Source organism: Pavona decussata, unplaced genomic scaffold (assembly GCF_977016875.1).
Source record: "Pavona decussata unplaced genomic scaffold, jaPavDecu1.1 SCAFFOLD_26, whole genome shotgun sequence".
Taxonomy (NCBI): domain Eukaryota; kingdom Metazoa; phylum Cnidaria; class Anthozoa; order Scleractinia; family Agariciidae; genus Pavona; species Pavona decussata.
The window spans coordinates 1108077-1126523 of NW_028145449.1; the positions used below are offsets into that span (position 1 = coordinate 1108077).

The following is an 18447-nucleotide window of genomic DNA, read 5'->3' on the forward strand; positions in this document are numbered from 1 at the left end:
TAATATCATTGAAACAACAAAAGGACGCATTCTTCAAAGAGGCAAGTTGTATGCCTTATAGGGGTGGGGAGGGTTAACCTTTGAAACGTCGCAAAACAAAACAAGAAAATCAAAACTGATACAAACTTTGAACTATAACTTCTCTATCGAGAAACATTTGAATGCGTTAAAAATCTCTGCGAAAAAGATCGCTTCCTTCAACCACAGACTATTAATAGGATTCTCGATACGGTGTCCTTAATTCTGGCCCCAAATGATAATTTAAGCTGCGCGTTATTAAACTGAAGCGAAGTTCTAGATAAAGTCCCCATATTCAACTCGTTTAGTTCGGCGTAAGTTAGCGATTCAGTTAAGGTGGCTCTGCCAGCTAACCGTGATATTCTTGATTCTATTATAATTGCTTCTAATAGAAGCGCAAACGAGCTTAGTAGCTTCAGCTGGTTTAGTTGCGCCTGAGCTGGCGTGTACTCAAACTGAGGAAAGGACGCTTCTAACTGGCCCGTCCAAAATCATTTACGGAGGTTTCTGTACCAGTTATGTAGCACGCTCCAAATCAATAATTGCGGTCCAGATATTTCCTCCAAACTTCCCAAACAGTTTTATTTTAGATTTCAACCAAATATAAGTCCATCCTTTTGGTTTCCTTGAAACTGCCTTTTCCCGTGAAATAAAATCGGTTCAATCTAGATATCGCGGTTAAAATTTATCAAAAAGAAACCTCATTGGGTGTAATTTAATTTTGAAAACCGAACTAGATTCATGATATACATGCGACGTTCTTCGAGGTATGTGTACCTCGTTGTATGAAAAAACCTAAGTGTTAGGTTTTATCCAAGCTCGTTTCCTGTTTATTGAGACGAAAGTGGGTTGATCCAACACCAAGTGAACTCGACCCGTTGCAAATTGTTCCGGCGTCTTCGGAAGGATAGGAATCGATATTCTTGGAGTATCGGGCGGGCAAAACCATTTCCTTTTCACGTCTGCAGCGAAAAAAATCAGTGAATTATTTGAAAAGAAAATTCGCTAAGCATACCAATATTTAAAGCATGCGTAAACATTTTATGAGGGGGCCATTAGGCAAGGCAATAAGCAGATTAAACTGACTGAATGAAAGAGGACCTGATCTAGTTTTCTGAACGGTCTAAGATAGAGAGCTGTTAAGAAAGTGCTTTTCCTCTCTTATCAAAATTCTCAAAACTTAGCCCATATCATTTGAAACACTCGTGGTTTTTTAAGGGCGCTCAGAGAAAAAGCTGTTGCTTTGCTTAGATGGGCTGGCTGAGCATCAAGAATGTAGGAAATATAATTACGATGACGTTGTAACGCTTCTCACTTTTCATTGGTCCCTCTGACTGATCGCCTGATTAATCACTGTCAATCATGCCGGCGGCGTCCTTTGAAGTTATCCTTTTGAGATGCCGCCGACTCTACAAGCTCATATACACCAACACAACACAGCGGACTAGAAATAAATTCGTTAGCAGCGAAACTCGAGAGTTTTTCCGCAGAAAACGAGGCTAAAATGCCTCAACTACCGAACAGTTCCACTGAGGATTTGGGAGCCGATGACGAAGTTAAAGAATATAAACAAGAAGACGGCGAAGAAACCGAGAACGGTGCACACTTGGACCTCGTGAACGATATTAAGTCAGACTTGATCAAAAAAGAGACCGAAAATTCTGAGGTGAGTTGGTTTTTCCATTTTTCACTCTCACACCAGGACGAATTGTGCCGGGAATAATTGTTTCTCCAAACTTCCCTTGACTTCTTTCATGCTTCGCGGTGCGCTCTTGCAGCAAAGCAACTTGGTCGGTTATAAGCGGCGAGCTTCAAAGTCTAGCAGTACAGAATCATATTGTTTGGGAAAATAGTAAATAAACTCTTATTTTTTTACCGAAAGGAATATGCCGACATAATTTTCCGTCTTGTAACCTGGTAAAAGCTCAGAGTTTCCCATACTTAATACGGAATCGTTTCCATACTACGCGAACGTGTTTCTCTCCATAGTATGTTATTTGTTCCGATTTTCAAATTTCTCGCTTCGCGGTATAAATAATCAAAGGGTGCCGACGGTTAACCCCAAGTGGCCTCGAAAAAAAATATACATTGTCTAGGTTTTTGAGAATTTTCGGGGGATAAATGCGTTTTGATGCAAATAGTCTCCTCTAGAATGCCTGATAAAAGTTCCGGGGATTTCAAGCTGAACGCTCTCTGGTGGCGTTGATCAGTTGGTTGGTTTTTCCCTTAGTTGCTTGCTTCTTTTGAACCCTAGCTAGCGGCCAACCGGAGGGATAGATAGCAAATGAAGGCTTTTTAACACTTGTAATTATAGTATAGCATCGGATTTCACTACTCTGAGCTCTGGTTTTGCGTTGCAAGCTTGCCGACCGAGTTCGAGGTGACAGTGAACAGAACTCGTTCTTGTTTAGAAAACTCTCGATTTGAAGTTGAACCTACTTCGTCACATCTTTGTTATAGTTGCTTTTTTCATTCATTGAAATATCGTAGCAATAAGGTAGCAAAGCTTTTTCCACGCTGCACTATAGAAAACACGCGTAAAATTTTACGCAAACCGTCTACAAAACAGTCATGTCCTTTTCAATTTCGCGGTAAAGTTTGGATACCTTTCGAGACGATAAGTCCCCAAGACTGTATTTACTATTTAGAGGTAAGCTTATATTTTTGTCTGTTGTTTAATGTCCTGAGAGTCGTTTACCTGAATCACTGGTGTGGAAATTCAAGGCCACAAAATTGTCATCCACAGAGGAGAATTAATCGCAGAGGGAAAGGTTGTCGTGACTTTGTAAATTCGACGCGTGAAAACTACTCGCTAACCGAATTTCACTCAATTTTCGATTTCCCGGGAAACTTTGGCGCAAACACGCGTCAAAAACACTCTTACTTCGCATTTCCGGTTTCTAAAATTCGTGTAAAGTTTGAGAAAATGGCTGCCTTTTTCTCGCACCGTAGAAGTAGTTTGTTTCATTCTTTTTTGTAAAAAAAGGCAAATCGCGGCTTAAATTAACAAATTTACGCTACCATGTGCATTTTCATCTCAAAAACCTGCTTGTCTAAAGTGTGTTAAGAGGTAATTGCCTAGTCACCAAGACAGTGGTCTATTTTTCAAACGGATCAAGATGTCATTTGGTTTTTTTGTAGCAAAGGTTTTCTAAGACATTTCTGCTTTCCATTCTAAAGACAAGTAGTTTTAAAGCTTCTGGGAAACACTCCATATGCGAACTGCATTGTAGGCTTAGGACCGAAGTCCCTTAGCTTAAATGGCTGACTTCCTTAATTCTTGATGTATTGAAATGAATCAATTCGCTTTCACATCCATTAATTTTCGTCCATTCTCAGCAGTAAATTAATTTGCAGCGGCAGATGTCCATAACAACATGGCAAATCAATTTGAGCATCGGGTTTAAAATCGTACAAACGTGTACAGAGTTTGCCTTTTTAAAGGAGTGATGAAACATCAACCATTTGTTGCCTTGTTAGTGTATGAGTTAGTTTAACGGTCACTAGATTGTTTTCTCTTTCCTTTTTGGCTTACACTTTGTTTAATTTTTCATATAAACTTCTGACCAAAATGTGTAAAAATTAATACAGAACTTTGTTCATGCATTTTCCTGTGCATTTAAGGAATTCCTACCATCTCGGTAATACTGAAATTTTTATCTAAAAATAATGCACTATATTCTGGCTATATCATCAAACTATAAATGAAGGCTAGACAAAATTAATCTGTAATTTTTTGGAGTGCCTTTGATATTACCTTAATGTGTATTGTCCAATGCGTTATTAAAAAGTGCAATTTGGTGTACAAAAGTTATAATCACCTGGGCAGTCTAAGTCTGGGCACAAAATTTTGCTGTGATGTAATAGTTGTTAACCTTATAAACCAAAGGTTGGCAATCCTGGACTTCACTGTTATTTGTGGAAAATGTTCTAATTGAAATGAAACCCTTAAATGAATTGGATCAAAAAGGAATGCCCACTGATTTTAAGAGAGTTAAAACAAGATATGAAATAAAGCATTTACAGTTGTTACTTTGAGGCAGGTGAACAAGCATGTGTTAAGAACAATTGAAAGTGTTGCTTTCCTGCTCCAGAATCATGTTGTAAAATAAATTATATTTTCAAATTTGGAGCAAAAAAATAAAAAGATTCATGATAAAAACTTGATCAGCCAGATCACGAGAGTGCATGAAGAATGTTGGGAAAGGTTTTTTTTTTATTTTTTGGTGTTAACGAAAATAATATTTCAATTCCAATCCAGTCAAGTAAGAGAATTCTTGCTTGATGTCAACTGCTAAAACTTGACTACTGAGGACTCACTCTTTGCAACTTGGCATGTAATCCAAAAAAATAAAATGGCAGGGGAAATCGTTTGGGTACGGCTTTCAGCTTGCTTGACAAAAAACAGGAAGTTATTTGTGATATTATAGTTAGTAATTAATTTTTGCATTTGTTTCTTTGAAAATTGACAGGTTTTCTTTTCCCTGTTATTAAATTTGTTTCCCCTTAATATTGTACAGCAGTAACAACTCAATGTGTTACAGTAAATTAAAGCTTTTCTCAGAAGTTTGTAATGCAAGTTTTAGACTATTTTATGCAAGACAGAAATTACCAACAATTAATACCCTGTCTTAAGAGGAAGGCTTGTTTCTTTAGTTAAATGTCCAGTTCTCTTGTGCAGTAAAAGGAACAGTTGGTTTGAAAAGTCCCAGCAGGCTGCTAAGAGATGGGAAGGTATAAAGGCCTTTCTTGGGTTTGAAATGAGTAATTATGGGAACTTAACCCTTTCCCGTCCGAGGGAAATGGCGAATTTTTCTAAATCGCTAACTATGAACTGGGAGACCACATGTGATATACCATTTAAAAGGTATTTTCTGGAGTGTGCTATAAATCACACCCACAGAGATGGAGGAGGTCACATATGAGAGTGAGAAAAGTCCAAAACGAAAGAAGAAAAACATTGAAAATTTTCTTATTCATTGTACATACTGGGTATCCCCCTAAACTATAGTGTGTGTGCGGACACGTGACCCTTGATTTACCGTCCGCCATGTTGGAGGACCACTTTGATGGGTTTTCCCTGTGTTTACCATTCAGAGTGCGGGCATCGCAAGTGCTTTCAAGATATACCTCGCATTTTCCTTTCCTTCCTTGTGAATTAAAATCGGAAAGGTAGCTAATTTACAGTGCCCTTTTGTCATTTAAGGTATATTTCAACCACAAAGCCCCTTTATATCGATTTTTTGAGCCCTATTTTTTTCAATTTCTAAAACCGATTATTCCGCTCACTTTGTTTTGTCGGCCCGATTACTTTTAAATTTGAAAACATGATCCCGGTGTTGAAAATCGGTGAAACTAATAAAAATTGGTTTTAGTGCAACAGTTTCTTATAAATTGGGATCATTTTCATTTTTCGACATGACTACGAGTGAAGAAATCATGACAAAAAATTGTAAAATCTACCAGTCTCACGGCGTATCTCTGCGTGATTTGTCTCGGTTCATTGATTGCACGCTACAATTTGTCTGCCTGAATTTTTTTATTCGAATTAAATGGTTTCTATGAGAAAAATTGCCTTGATCCACGCGCGTTTCAGTGCAAGCAGCCTTCGAACGATCAAACTAGAGTGTGAATTGGTCTTGTTGATATAATGCCGTCGTTTTTTTTAATTGTTGGTTGTGGGAACAAAAGCGACAAGTGTCCGAATGTAGCGTTTTGCCGTGTTCCGAAAGTTTTAACAAACCAAGGAGAACAAACGGAAAGATTGTCATCAGAAAGACGTACTCTTTGGTTAGCGGCAATCAGCAGAGATGACTTGACAGAAAAGATTTTAGAAAACGACAGAGTTTGTGGGAAACATTTTATCAGTGGCAGAGCAGCCCAACTTTGGGATAGATTCAATCCCGATTGGATCCCAACTGTGCACCTTGGTCACGAGAAAAAATCAATCGACGAAACAGCAAAATCACAAGCTAATCTGGAGCGTAGTGCCAGAATCAAGGAGCGCAGAAAACGTAAAGCCGAAAGAGAAGAAAAGGAAAAAGTGAAAGTTATGAAACTGAAGGAGGCTAGCGAGCCAGTTGAAGCGTTAATTGATGACATCGAAGATGTTACAGCTGATATGAGAGAGTTAAAATTAAAACATGTTGCCACAAATACAGACGAATCTGCCTGTCTAGCTGGTCGGCAGGGGGCGCCAGGACAAGTTTATGATGAAGAGTATTTTTGTAATGATGACAAGGTCAAATTTTACACTGGATTGCCTTCATACGAGATTTTGATAAAAACATTTTCCTTTATTGCTCCTCACGCAACTAGGCAATTCTCCCGTGCTCGCTTAAGCAAGTTTCAAGAATTTATTATGGTCCTTATGAAATTAAGGCTAAACGTACCTCACCAGGATCTCGCCTATCGGTTTGGTGTATCTCGATTTGTTGTTTCAAGAGTCTTCAATTCATGGATCGAGGTAATGGATATTCGCTTGTCTCCTTTGATAGTGTGGCCTGAGCGCAAAGACCTTCAGAAAACCATGCCGAAATGTTTCATAGATGCATTTGGTCTAAAAACAACTGTGATTATCGACTGTTTTGAGATTTTCATTGACAGGCCTACCAATTTGCTGGCAAGGGCACAAACATTTTCTAATTATAAGCACCACAACACCGTTAAGGTGCTCATTGGCTTTACCCCCCAAGGATCAATTTCATTTGTCAGTAAAGCATGGGGTGGTAGGGCATCAGATAAGTTTGTAACTGAAAACTCTGGTTTCCTTACAAACCTTGTTGCCTGGAGACTTAGTTCTTGCAGACAGAGGGTTCACTGTCCATGAAAGCGTATGGTACTACCAGGCAAGCTTAAATATCCCTGCTTTTACCAAAGGGAAAAGTCAGTTAGATCCAATCGATGTGGAGAAGACAAGAAAAATTGCAAACGTACGAATACACGTGGAAAGGGTGATTGGAGTTTTGAGACAAAAATACACTATTTTGCAAAGTACATTACCTACAGATTACCTCACATGCAGGAAAAAAGAAGAGAAGGAAACCCCTTTGATTGATAGAATCATCAGGGTATGTTCTGCATTAGTGAATCTGTGCCCTCCAATCATACCATTTGACTAAAACTCACTCTTTGTAAGTGAACTAAACATGGCTTTGCATTTCAATTTGGTATACTTATTGAAAAAATAATTGATAATGCTCATAATTCTAGGGTCATAACATTAATGCAATGCTATAATGTCCTGATTGACATTGTCCCTTATTTTATCAGATATCAGAAATATTGCTGTAAGGTATTTTAAACATCTTCTAATTTCAACAAACTTAGATTCATGTTGAAAATTTTAAAACTCTCAAGATCACTGTAAACATTGCCACGTTTGACATAAGAGTCAAACTCTTTCGCATCAATGCAGTAGGGACACTTAACCTCACCCAACCCAAGGCCACAACAGTCATAGGAACAAATGAAATCGGGAGTGGCATGCAAAAATGGGTAATCTTTGTTTATGAATGTACCACACTTGACTGCTTTAAAGTTGTTATGTTTTGCCTTCATCTGCTTTTCATATTCAGCGATTGCCACTGTTGCCAACTCTTCATGTTTGCAGTCATGCCTTGTAGCTGCAGAAGGGAAGTTAAACACGTCGGGATAACAAATTGTTTTGATAAGAGATTGTGATGGCTGTGCAGGATCAGTGTGACATGCTGCATGCCATTGAGATGCACCAATTCGTCTAGCCCTGTGATGATAGAAAGCACTGCTTTTTGCTTGGTTTATGGTTTCTTTCTCAATCATTTCTATTCGCTCATTTGTGAGGCTTATTTCAACTTTGTAGCACTGTTCTAGTAGCTCAGTATAATTAAGGTTTATGTATTTCTCATCAAATAAATCTCGGATAGATGGTATCCCTCTCGTTTTGAAATAAATTCATCTGCATATGTTCCTACTAAACTTAGACAAACAGGTTTGACTTTGCATTCATTGAGAGAACTGTACAACTGTTCAAGTTCATCCTTAGTTGGTTGCTGCACTGACCCCTGTACTGTAGGTGATTCTTTTATCCCTGTAGAGGATTGATCACTGTTATCATTCTTGCCGCACAAACTAAGATCGTTTAAAGACTTCTCCAGGCTGCCTTCAGTTTTCTTGCTGAGGAAAAGTTGATGTCATTAACTCTGGCGTAATCAGCCTTTTCAACATAACTTGGCAAAATCCAGCCACACTTAACCTGCATACACGCTAACCTTTCGTTTTGTCTGGTGACAACTTCAAGATAGAATAGTACACTTGCTATATGTGAGCAACACTCACCCAGGCCAGCCATACACCCTGCACAATGTGCTGACATCACAGTACCTTATTCGTTTGTTATAATCCACAATTGCACTAGTGGTTCATTCAGTCTCTGCGAATGTCTTACTTTGGCCAACACCACAAACCTCTTGTTAATCATACATCCAAGGACACTGGAAATGAAGCCACTAACCATCTGGTTGTAAGCTTGAAGGCTTCTGTAAGCTTTAAATTGTGCGTTGGAATAAATCTAGTATCGAGCACAAGATACAAAAGTAAGTTTTAAATCCATGGATTCAACTGGTGGAAGGCATTTCTCGCTCAACGTTTTAGCTGGGATGAGAAGCGGATCTATACCAATCTCAGAAATTTTATCGAGATACCTATACTTTACCTTGCCTTCAAGATTTTCGCTATAATTTGAGAGCATCACAGGCTCACTCCCTGTTGTTTCAGTCGCCATTTTGATTACGTAAGTCCTCCAACATGGCCGCCAGTAATTTTGTGACGTCATCCGCACACACACTATAGCTTAATGTCCAGCTCTCAGTGCATTGCTTGTTGTAAGATATCAACTGGACCCTTAACGTACAAAGGAAAAAAAATCCAAAAGTTTGAGGGGTGGTAAATCAAGTCTCATATAGGAGGGGGGCATGATTTTATGCCTTCAATTTATAGATCTTTCAAAGATCTTTTGGTTGTGCAAATTTCACACAAATTGACCAAATACTGAGCTCATAATTGCGTCTTGTGCCATATGGCACTCTTGGTCGGGAAAGGGTTAACTTCGGTTAGAAATTTTCTGATAATCATTAATTCTTTATTTTTGGAAGTGGCAGGAGTAGAAAATTTAGGCACTGACTATTTCTATGTGGAGCAAAAAGGGACTTTAATGTTTCACTTTCTGGTCTGGCTTCTCGGCTTTTTTGGAGTCTAAAACTTTGGCCTCGTCCACACCTTCCCATCTGTAATATATCATTTCAACCAGATGAAACAGAAATTTTGTTGGTTAAATAGACAGTGCCCAGTAAATCCCTTCCCTCCCCACAAAGGTACCATCAGGCATTTTGAAACTAATAAATTATACCATGATGGCCCTTTTATGGGAGAAAGAAGCTATGATTTTGTTTTTTGTGTTGTTGTTGGTGAAAGCTAGATTTCTCAGGCTTAAAACAATAATGGTTACTGTAACAAGGAGTTGCGAAATAAAGTGCTGGAACTTGAAAACAAACCCTGATGTTTCAACATTCCTGTCTTCAGGGTACAAAAAACTACCCTGTTAAGTTCATTACCTGCAGTCGTATGCAAATAAAACCACGTGCACTTGTCGAGATATGTGCAAACATGTGTAGGTCGACCAACTACAACCCTGTTAAACCGAATATCAAGATCCCTGTTTCCCACTGAAAACCGGCCATTCTTCAACTTATCACGTTACTTTCATTTTATTTGTGCAGGATTCAAAACCTTCAGATGCCAGCTCAGCACCATTTGCTCAATTGCTTTCATTTCAGGATCGTTATAATGAACATTTAAATTCAGCAGCTCATCCAGGATACCCTCAAAGAGGTCCGTCTTACACTCCACAAGAGGATATTAAACATAGTTTACACAGAGGTCATGGCCCAAGGCCTGCGGGAATCTTCCATCCAGCGCATCATCATCCTTACACTACCGCCCCTCAGTATCAATATGCTATGTATCCTGGTGTAAAACCTGATAGAAGATATCATTACGAACCTCCCCTATGGTAAGTGACCATGATTTCTTTCTTACCTGCTGGCTGAGCTCAAACATAGGCATGCAATGCATGCAAACGCGGTGACATTGGCTATCAAGTGCTCATACAATTAGATAGATACTGTTGATAGATAGCTAGATAGACAGACAGACAGATAGATAGTAAAGAGCCACAGTTGTATTTGTTGTTAACGTCTGTCTGTGCCTTCCCCCAATGTTGATAATGTTGATTTGTAATGAAACATATTATTACAAGAAAGATCCTCACAGTTATCTACGCAACTTAAAGGGGAAGTATCACGAAAATATGATGTCATTTCAAAACCCAAAAATGTTTGTCTGACAACAGAAACAAAAAATAATTGGCTAGTTTTGTTATAAATTATCACCCCAGTGCAATAAAACTGTTGATTAGTGCCTCTGGCCAGAGACAGAGGAGGTCGGAATGGATTAAAACTTGAAAAATATTAGGCTAATGTTTTTCAAGTTTTCGTATTTTTGTTTCCAAAATGCGCTAGAGCAGAGTACGAGTTGTTCCTTTCAAGAATTGACTTGATTTCTCTCCTCTCGTTGTTCTAGAATTATTTTGTAGCTATGTGAAGGTCTTATTTCACCATTTTTACCAAAAGAGGTCAAAAAACCCATGATACTTCCCCTTTAAGCAGTTGCTAAAAAAAATTCAGGCTTGAACAGTATTCAAACCCACGACCTCTGCGATGCCGGTGCAGTGCTCTACAACTGAGTTTTCAAGCCAACTCAGGGAGCTGTGTCATAGCTAGTGGGAGTGAATATTGTACTATTAGACCTCTGACCAGTTCTGTCATTTTAGGCAACCTCATTCGTCAGTTATTGGTCCACCATCATCCCAGTACCCATCAAATTATCCAAGCCAAGTTGGACCTACGTCACCTGGCATCCAGAGACTAAGTCATCCAACGATAACAGCAGACCCCCGTGGAACCTGCTGTCCACCACCGCCACCCAATCAAACAGTCATTAGCCGTGCTCCTCCGGTGTGTGGGGCAGGAAGGTAGCAGTGAACTCTTTAGTTGTTTTAATGTAGAACTGTGAAATCTCTATCAAACTCCGTCTCTTTTTCTCTCCCTTTCTCTACATTAAACGACGCTACACATTTTCCATTTTTTTGTCACAAAGTTGAGTCTACGACAAATAGCAAACCTCGTCAAATATCCGGGAGAATAGAGACAGAATTCTGGAGACCAGAAGATACGGCTCAAAATCTGGAGATTACAGACATAAATCTGGAGACCGGGAGTTACAGTTCAAAATCTGGAGACTCCCGGATTATCCCTGTAATTTAACCTATTAAATGAAAGAATTATTTTATTATATCTCTCAGTTAGTACACACGGTGTAATAATGTCAATTTTGCAAGCCATTTTTCACTGTAAATGGCCCACTAAATTTGGAAGTTTCCTTTCCTACGTGCCTGATTAACCCCAGATATAATGAATATCTTACTAAACCTTGTTTTCTCGGTCTGTACTGTAAGTTACCGATCTTCGTTTTTTTCCTTTTGATTTATTGTTCGTGCACTTCTCGCTTGGGTCATAAGTCAGCGAGGCCTGTAACTTCCAGCACGGACCTTGAACTTTGTTAGTAAGAGGTATATAATTTACTTTTCCAGCTTGTTATCGTCACAAAGTATCCCAGCGATGCCTAATCATGCAGGACTGGACCCCGCAGTAAGTGGAAATGATGGACATTTGAAAGGCCACGTCAAGAAACCTCTTAATGCATTCATGTTGTATATGAAGGACATGAGATCTAAAGTTGTATCAGAGTGTACTTTGAAAGAAAGCGCCGCAATCAACCAGATACTTGGAAAGAGGGTAATGGCAAATTACAGATTACTGTAGGACATGATTATGGCATACACATCCAAAAACGCACCTCACTTTAAGCTGCATGCCTGAACTTTGTTTTGAAAAGGTTATGACAGACTTTTGCCTCATACATTTGTAACCAAACGACTTTATGAGTTTTTTAGTCTAAAAATCTCGTAGAGAGTGCTACGTGTCTCTCAGGTCTTTCAGACTGACACAACTGGTTTGTGCCTGTTTGAACTTGTATCATTGAATACAACCAGTTGCGTCCAAGTGTAAACTCTGACACCAAAACAGCTACAATTTATTCGCCAGGTATATTACAAAAACGCGTTTGTGACAATTATTTTATTGGCCGCCAAACTTTGAATGTTTAGTGGTGTGTTAGGCAAACTTTTGTTCCACAATGTGAACTCCAAATTCTCTTTGGTGAGATTTTCAAACTGACTGAAACTTGCCAATGAGTAAAATTTGTCTGAGAATGAAAAAGACTAAAGTTGATTTTGAGTGCACATAATAAGCATCGACAAATCAAAATCGCCTTTATTTTGCAAATGGATGTTTGAGCAACACCCAACCAAACTTTTGCACCCCGGTACCCAATCGATTTCAATGTATTGTCTTGACAAGTTCACGCACAGATGCCCTGATAGTGTTGACAAAGACAATAATTACTGAATCGTGTTCTGCAGTAGTTTTTAATTTCATTACCAAAAACTAAAGGCAGACTGAATTTTTCTAAACATTTTTCTTTTCTCTTTCTTTTGAAGAGAGCAAAAGCTGTAATAACCCATACAACCAACAAGGCTTGCACTAGAGTGAAGCTACACTGTATAATATATACCATATCTCCAGCACTTTTAACTCTTTAACCCCTAATATCACCAAAGAAATTCTCCTATATTGTCTCCATACTAGGGAGAAGTTATTAGAATATCAAGAAAATTCACCTCGGGTGATCATATCCTTAATTTTCATGGTCTCAGGGATTGAATAAGCATTGATATCACAAGGAGAAATTTTATGCTGATCACTGTTAGGGCTTAAAGGGTTAAAAAAAATAATATTTACAGCATGTGGCATGCAGAAGTGTAATCACCTTTACAGTGCTGCATGCAGTTGATGAAGTTTACTTTAGAATTTTATGAAGTTTTTTTTTTTTTTACAACTTTTTTATGGCTTCCACTGCAACTGCCAACCAGAATGTAATCTTGAGCTGTGAGAGGTGGCATTGTATACCTGCCAACTCTCACGCCTGCGGGTTGAAAACTTCGATCTCACGCGGGCTCACGCTTGCAGGCCAATTTCTCAGTCCAAAACTTTCCGATTTTAGAACTATAGCCCTGATTTTATCAACTAACATCGGTCCTTGTGGCTAAGCATTTTCTCGATAACTTCTCCTTCGACAGACTTCGGAAGACTTCGGACTCCTTCGGGAATCTTCGGAAATGATCGTGTTGTCTTCAAAAATCCCAGCACTCCCAGGATAAAAATATCACGCCTATATCTCAGAAAAAGTTGGCATGTATAGCATTGCCAAGTGGCATGTTCACTCTTGTCAGTCTACTCTCAGTGCCTCTCACAGTTGTTGCTTTGTGATCAATTGGCCAGTTGATTTCATTTAGCCATTAGGCCCCATTTGGTCACAAAACAGATACTTTTATTTAGTTGATAATTGCTATCTGGAAGATAAAATGTACTCCAATTGATACATTTTATCTGCAGGATAGTAACTCATCAGCTGGATAAAGTTATCCGCTCTTCGAAAAACTGGATCCAGAAAGTTAAATGTCAAACTTTGTCAACAAACAATGGTATGGCACACAGCCCGTTAATTTACACACTTTCAATGACAATTTGGGAATACCTTTCAGTTGGTTTCATGGAGATACATACAGTACTTATTAAAGTAAAGTAGCACTAACTGGACGATGTGACCATACAGAGACCAACCTTAACATCCTTAACCCTTTAAATAACCCGTAATATCAAAGAACGAATTCTCCTATCTTGTTCCATACTTTTCTTGTAAAAGTACTGGAGAGAAGTTATTAAAATATCAAGAAAATTCACCTTGGGTGATCGTATCGTTAATTCTCATGACCTCAGGGGTTGAATAAGCATTGATATTACAAAGAGAAATTTGATGCTGATCTCTGTTAGGGATTAAAGGGTTAAAGCATCATCCCTCTGTAACCTGTCTCTCTTTAATGCAGTGGACAGCTCTATCAGACTGATGGAACCAGTCCTAAGATGTCTGTCTGCATGAGAGGGAAGTTTAACTAGTTATAACACTTGGTTTTTTTTATGTGTACTATGGATACTGAACCTAGCTGTCGGTAGCTTTTATTTAGATGATGCGCAAGACTTCTTCTCTTTACTTTCATGCAGTATTGAATGACACTTGCCATTTTTTTTTTTTATTCTCTAGTGGCATGCCCTCGACAGACAAGAGCAAGCCAAGTATTACGAAATGGCTCGGAAAGAAAGAGCCCTTCACATGCAACTCTATCCTGGGTGGAGTGCAAGAGATAATTATGCACAACAAGGGAAAAAGAAAAAGAGAAAGAGAGACAAATCTCAAGGTAAATATTTCTAAATACTGCAGCTTCGTGTATTTAAACATAATTGTCCTGCAACTTTTTATTAATTGTTTTATTATTGATTAAGTTACTGCAGAAAATCTGAAGATGGTTGTTATTTGTTTACAAATTCTTCTCTCTAGTTCTGACACACGAAATATGTATATCACTGAATATCTGCAGTGTAAAGAGTAGACAACAGAATTATTGAGCACATCATTGTCATGTTTGCCCAGCAGTTTTGCAACACATTGAATAACAACTCCGTGTTCATCCAAAGAGTGTAAAGGGCATTATCTCCCATTTATTTGTCAATGATTTTTAAATGAGCTTATGCAACAGGACGGAAGAGGCAAGCAGGTGGCAAATGACCATGCAAAGAGTGACCAACTCGTCAGCTAATAATAAGCAGAAATAATAATTATTTCTGCTTATTGTTATCTGAGATTGAAAGAGACGATTATGTTAAATAATAATTATTTCACATGATTTTCTCTTTCAATCACTGACCTCTGGTTGTTTACAACACTCTCATTTCAAAACAACAGGTTGCTTCAAAATGTGTTATAATAATAATTATAATACATGTAGCATTACAGATAATTATTATCTGTAATGCTACATGTATTTTGCTCTCCTTTTTTTTTTGCCATGTTCTTGCATAAACATGCTACCCCCTGAAATACATGTTTATTATACAGAAATTTTATGTAAATATTTTTTGTGTGTAATTTGGTTGTATTTTCTTCTTTTTAGCAGAAATAACGAATCCGAAAAAGTGTCGAGCAAGATATGGTCTTGACCGGCAACACGAATGGTGCAAGCCTTGCCGGTAAGGGAATATTTCTCAGACACTTCAATAAGCCTCTTTCTATTACGTGTGATGTATGAAAAAGTCCCTGTTACAGCGTAACAGGTTTGGGCTTCAAGAAATCTTCAGGTAGCATGTTAATGTACTGGCGTTTAACCAGAAACTGAAAATTTGGCATCCAAATTGCCCCTGCCCCAAAGGATGCTTGAATACCCTTCTTGAAAGTAATTCACAGAATTAGATACCCTCAAAAAAAAGACACAGAAATAGAAGATACTACTAACATTTCATGCGAAGTTAAAATGGATACTACTATGGCATTCATGAGAATTGCCAGACCGTAGCGATGATCTTTGATAACATACAGGTATGATTCTGTAGTAATATAACCATGGGTGATCAAGGATTTTGAAATTTAATGGGGTGGAATGACTTGCTAAATGTTAATTGCACTTCTTAAGAGAAAAATACAATTTGTCGTCGGTTAGTCCTAAGAGCTTTTTTTCTTCTCTCTTTTTTATTAGGCGGAAAAAGAAGTGCGTCAGATTTTTAGCTGGTGGAGGAGGGCAAGACATGTCTCCGTCTAATGATGCAGGGACTGTAGAAAGTGAAAATATTGACGCTAACATTGATAGCAATACAACAATGATTACGTCAACGAATTCCAGTACACCCACTTCATAGCATTTATTATCGATTATTGTAGAAATTAAATTTTAATATTATCCAGAGCCTATTTTAGTAGAAAGTTGACCAGTGAGGCCATCTTATTAAACCTTTGAGCCCCAGTATCAATTGTACATATTTCCCTCAATGTTTTCCATGTATTTCGCCTGGTGCAAGTGAGGAGAATTTGTTTAAACATCAAGGCATGTAAACTTTGAACAAATTTATAAAAAAAATGTCTTAACGGATTACTTCCTTTCATCTTGTGACGTGCATGTTTGAGCAAGTATTGATCATGTTATATTATTGAAGAGATATATTGAAGGGCTCTGCTCATGACCAACCTGTAATGGTTTTAGATCGCTTTTTGTCATTTGAGATCATATCCACTGGATATTTTGTATGTGGCATAGTTCAACTCCTTCAGGAAACATTTCCCCATATTTTGGTTTTTTCTGTTGCATTGCACATTTGGGCAAGATTTTTGTTTTTATCACGTACATAACAAAATGCAAGACAGTGGATAAAACATTGGGGCGATGTTTCCTGAAGGGGTCATTAAGACCACATGCATAAAGTCAGGTGAATCTGAAATTAAACAACAAAACAGGGTCTAAAATGCACTGTAGGCCGGTTATGCCGCGAGCCCTTTAAGATAAATGGTTGCTATTGGGGCTTAAAGGGTTAAGTACATCAGGATCTTGCATTGCTAAGCGAAATATTTTAATGATATCCTCAAGTAATCTGTTTCGAAATCTATGATTAATTAGTTCTATATAACACCGTTAATACTAATAATAGTGTTATAAATATACTGCAAGTTAAATTATGATAATAATGATTAATAATTAATCATTATTGATTAATTATTAATCATTATTGATGATTATAATATTATTATTATCATAATTTTAACAGTAAGAATAGTATTGTAGTTCTAATTACATTATATATTATTATAACTACAATAATATTGCCTGAGCCTGTTGTTCATAGTATGGCATACTGTATATAGGTTCCTTCTTTGTTTCAGCAATTAATGTATGTTAAAATAATTTCAAAAGTTTGTTTAACAGCATTTTAAGTATTTGGCAAAGCCATCACTCTCTCTCTCTCTCTCTCTCTCTCTCTCTCTCTTTCATCCCTGTTGTAATGGAAATTTGTCAGTATACACCTGCTTTGTCTTCATTCTTAAAAGACACTGCTAGTCTTGGACCATGCAATACAAAGTAACAGAATGCCTGGCGCCATACTCCTTAGACTGCAGCATTTTTTAAGAGAAAAGTGCATTTACAGTAAATGGCAGATAGAGCGAATGCCTACAGTGCTCATTTTAATCACCCTTTTCCGCGCTTAAGCTGCCAATGCAGGTCAACAGTGTATAAACTTCTAGCAGACAAATCCAAAACTATAATTATTGCAAGGTGTTAGGGAATAATTTTGTCACAAATTCCTGCTCAATGGTTGTCGCCCTTAACGACTTCATCCATTCATGCAAATGGTAGACCACCTTGCACAGCATAACCAAGATACCACAGGACTGTAGTACTCAGAAGCTTTCATTTGAATGACCACACTTCAGGATTTCATCCACAGAATCTCCAAGTGTGCGGCATAACAAACTGTACTTCAAGAAATTAAGTTCAGTAGCTTTCATTGGAATGGAAACATTTAGGATTTAATTCATAGTAATTATAATATTATTATAATTATATAAAATCCTAAATGTTTCCATTTGTTTCATCCACAAGACTCAAAGATTTCAACCACATCAACTGATTTTTAATGTTTGATTTTTGGACTGAAAGAGAACTTTTCATTAGCAATCAGGGATAGTGGAAAACTTTGCTACCTTAATTTATGTTTTAAAGGACCATATACATGCCAAGAAAAACAATAGGATTTAATTCGCTTATTCTTGTTTAAAAGAATATGAAGGTTTTACTCATCTTTTGAGTCATTTATAAACTACTAATTAACTAAGGATTTTCTTTTAAAAAAACAAAGACACGATGCCTCTGGTTTATAAAATAGAGGACAAACTGATCTCAGTTTTTAATTAATTGAGCTTAGATGTCCAAGATAGATTCATTTATTTTGCTGTTTGTTAATAGAGAATCCATATTGTTGTTTTTCAGTAATAATATTGCTACCAAAGAATTTAATGTAAGCAGCAAGACTTGCTACTTAGTGTAAAATATTTATGTAAAATTCTGTGTTGCTCTGTACAATATGCTTCTTAAGACAGACAATGAATATTATTGTTAGTAGAGGACTGCAAGTTATCTTCTACTGCTCAGTCTCCTCGGCGCTTTGTTAAAGAAATATCTTGGAATGATTTTCAACTCTTCTCTTTATGGTAGCCATGCACTGTCGAGTATATCAAGTCGGGAGAATAAATGCGCGAAGGGGAGGTGGGGGGGGGGGGGTAGACTCCCATATAAAATTGACGTGGGTGATCATTGTTCCTTTTTGGGGTGAAAAT

General features: G+C 37.7%; 1 protein-coding gene and 1 pseudogene across 3 annotated transcripts; both read left to right on the forward strand.

Moving 5' to 3' along the window:
* Nucleotides 1-1389: 1389 nt before the first annotated feature.
* Nucleotides 1390-16459, forward strand: LOC146485423 (transcription factor 7-like 2). 3 transcript variants are annotated; one of them, XM_085103334.1, is made up of 7 exons: nt 1390-1684; nt 9774-10066; nt 10886-11086; nt 11705-11762; nt 14335-14488; nt 15242-15317; nt 15821-16459. In XM_085103334.1, exons 1-7 carry the CDS (start codon nt 1523-1525, stop codon nt 15978-15980), a joined length of 1104 nt encoding a protein of 367 aa, XP_084959460.1. In that variant the 5' UTR covers nt 1390-1522; the 3' UTR covers nt 15981-16459. The 3 variants fall into 3 exon arrangements, with proteins under 3 accessions (XP_084959460.1, XP_084959459.1, XP_084959458.1); XM_085103333.1 differs by having other exon boundaries at nt 1391-1684; nt 9831-10066; nt 11705-11909; XM_085103332.1 differs by having other exon boundaries at nt 1394-1684; nt 11705-11909.
* Nucleotides 6405-7623, forward strand: LOC146485424 (uncharacterized; annotated as a pseudogene).
* Nucleotides 16460-18447: the final 1988 nt, after the last annotated feature.

Excerpts from the sequence above, each read along its gene's own strand:
- LOC146485423 (XM_085103332.1), top strand. The coding sequence starts at position 1,523 with ATGCCTCAACTACCGAACAGTTCCACTGAGGATTTGGGAGCCGATGAC. Across the intron at positions 1,685-9,773 it reads AAGAGACCGAAAATTCTGAG|GATTCAAAACCTTCAGATGC; the intron begins GTGAGTTGGTTT and ends TTATTTGTGCAG. Across the intron at positions 14,489-15,241 it reads AAAGAGAGACAAATCTCAAG|CAGAAATAACGAATCCGAAA; the intron begins GTAAATATTTCT and ends TCTTCTTTTTAG.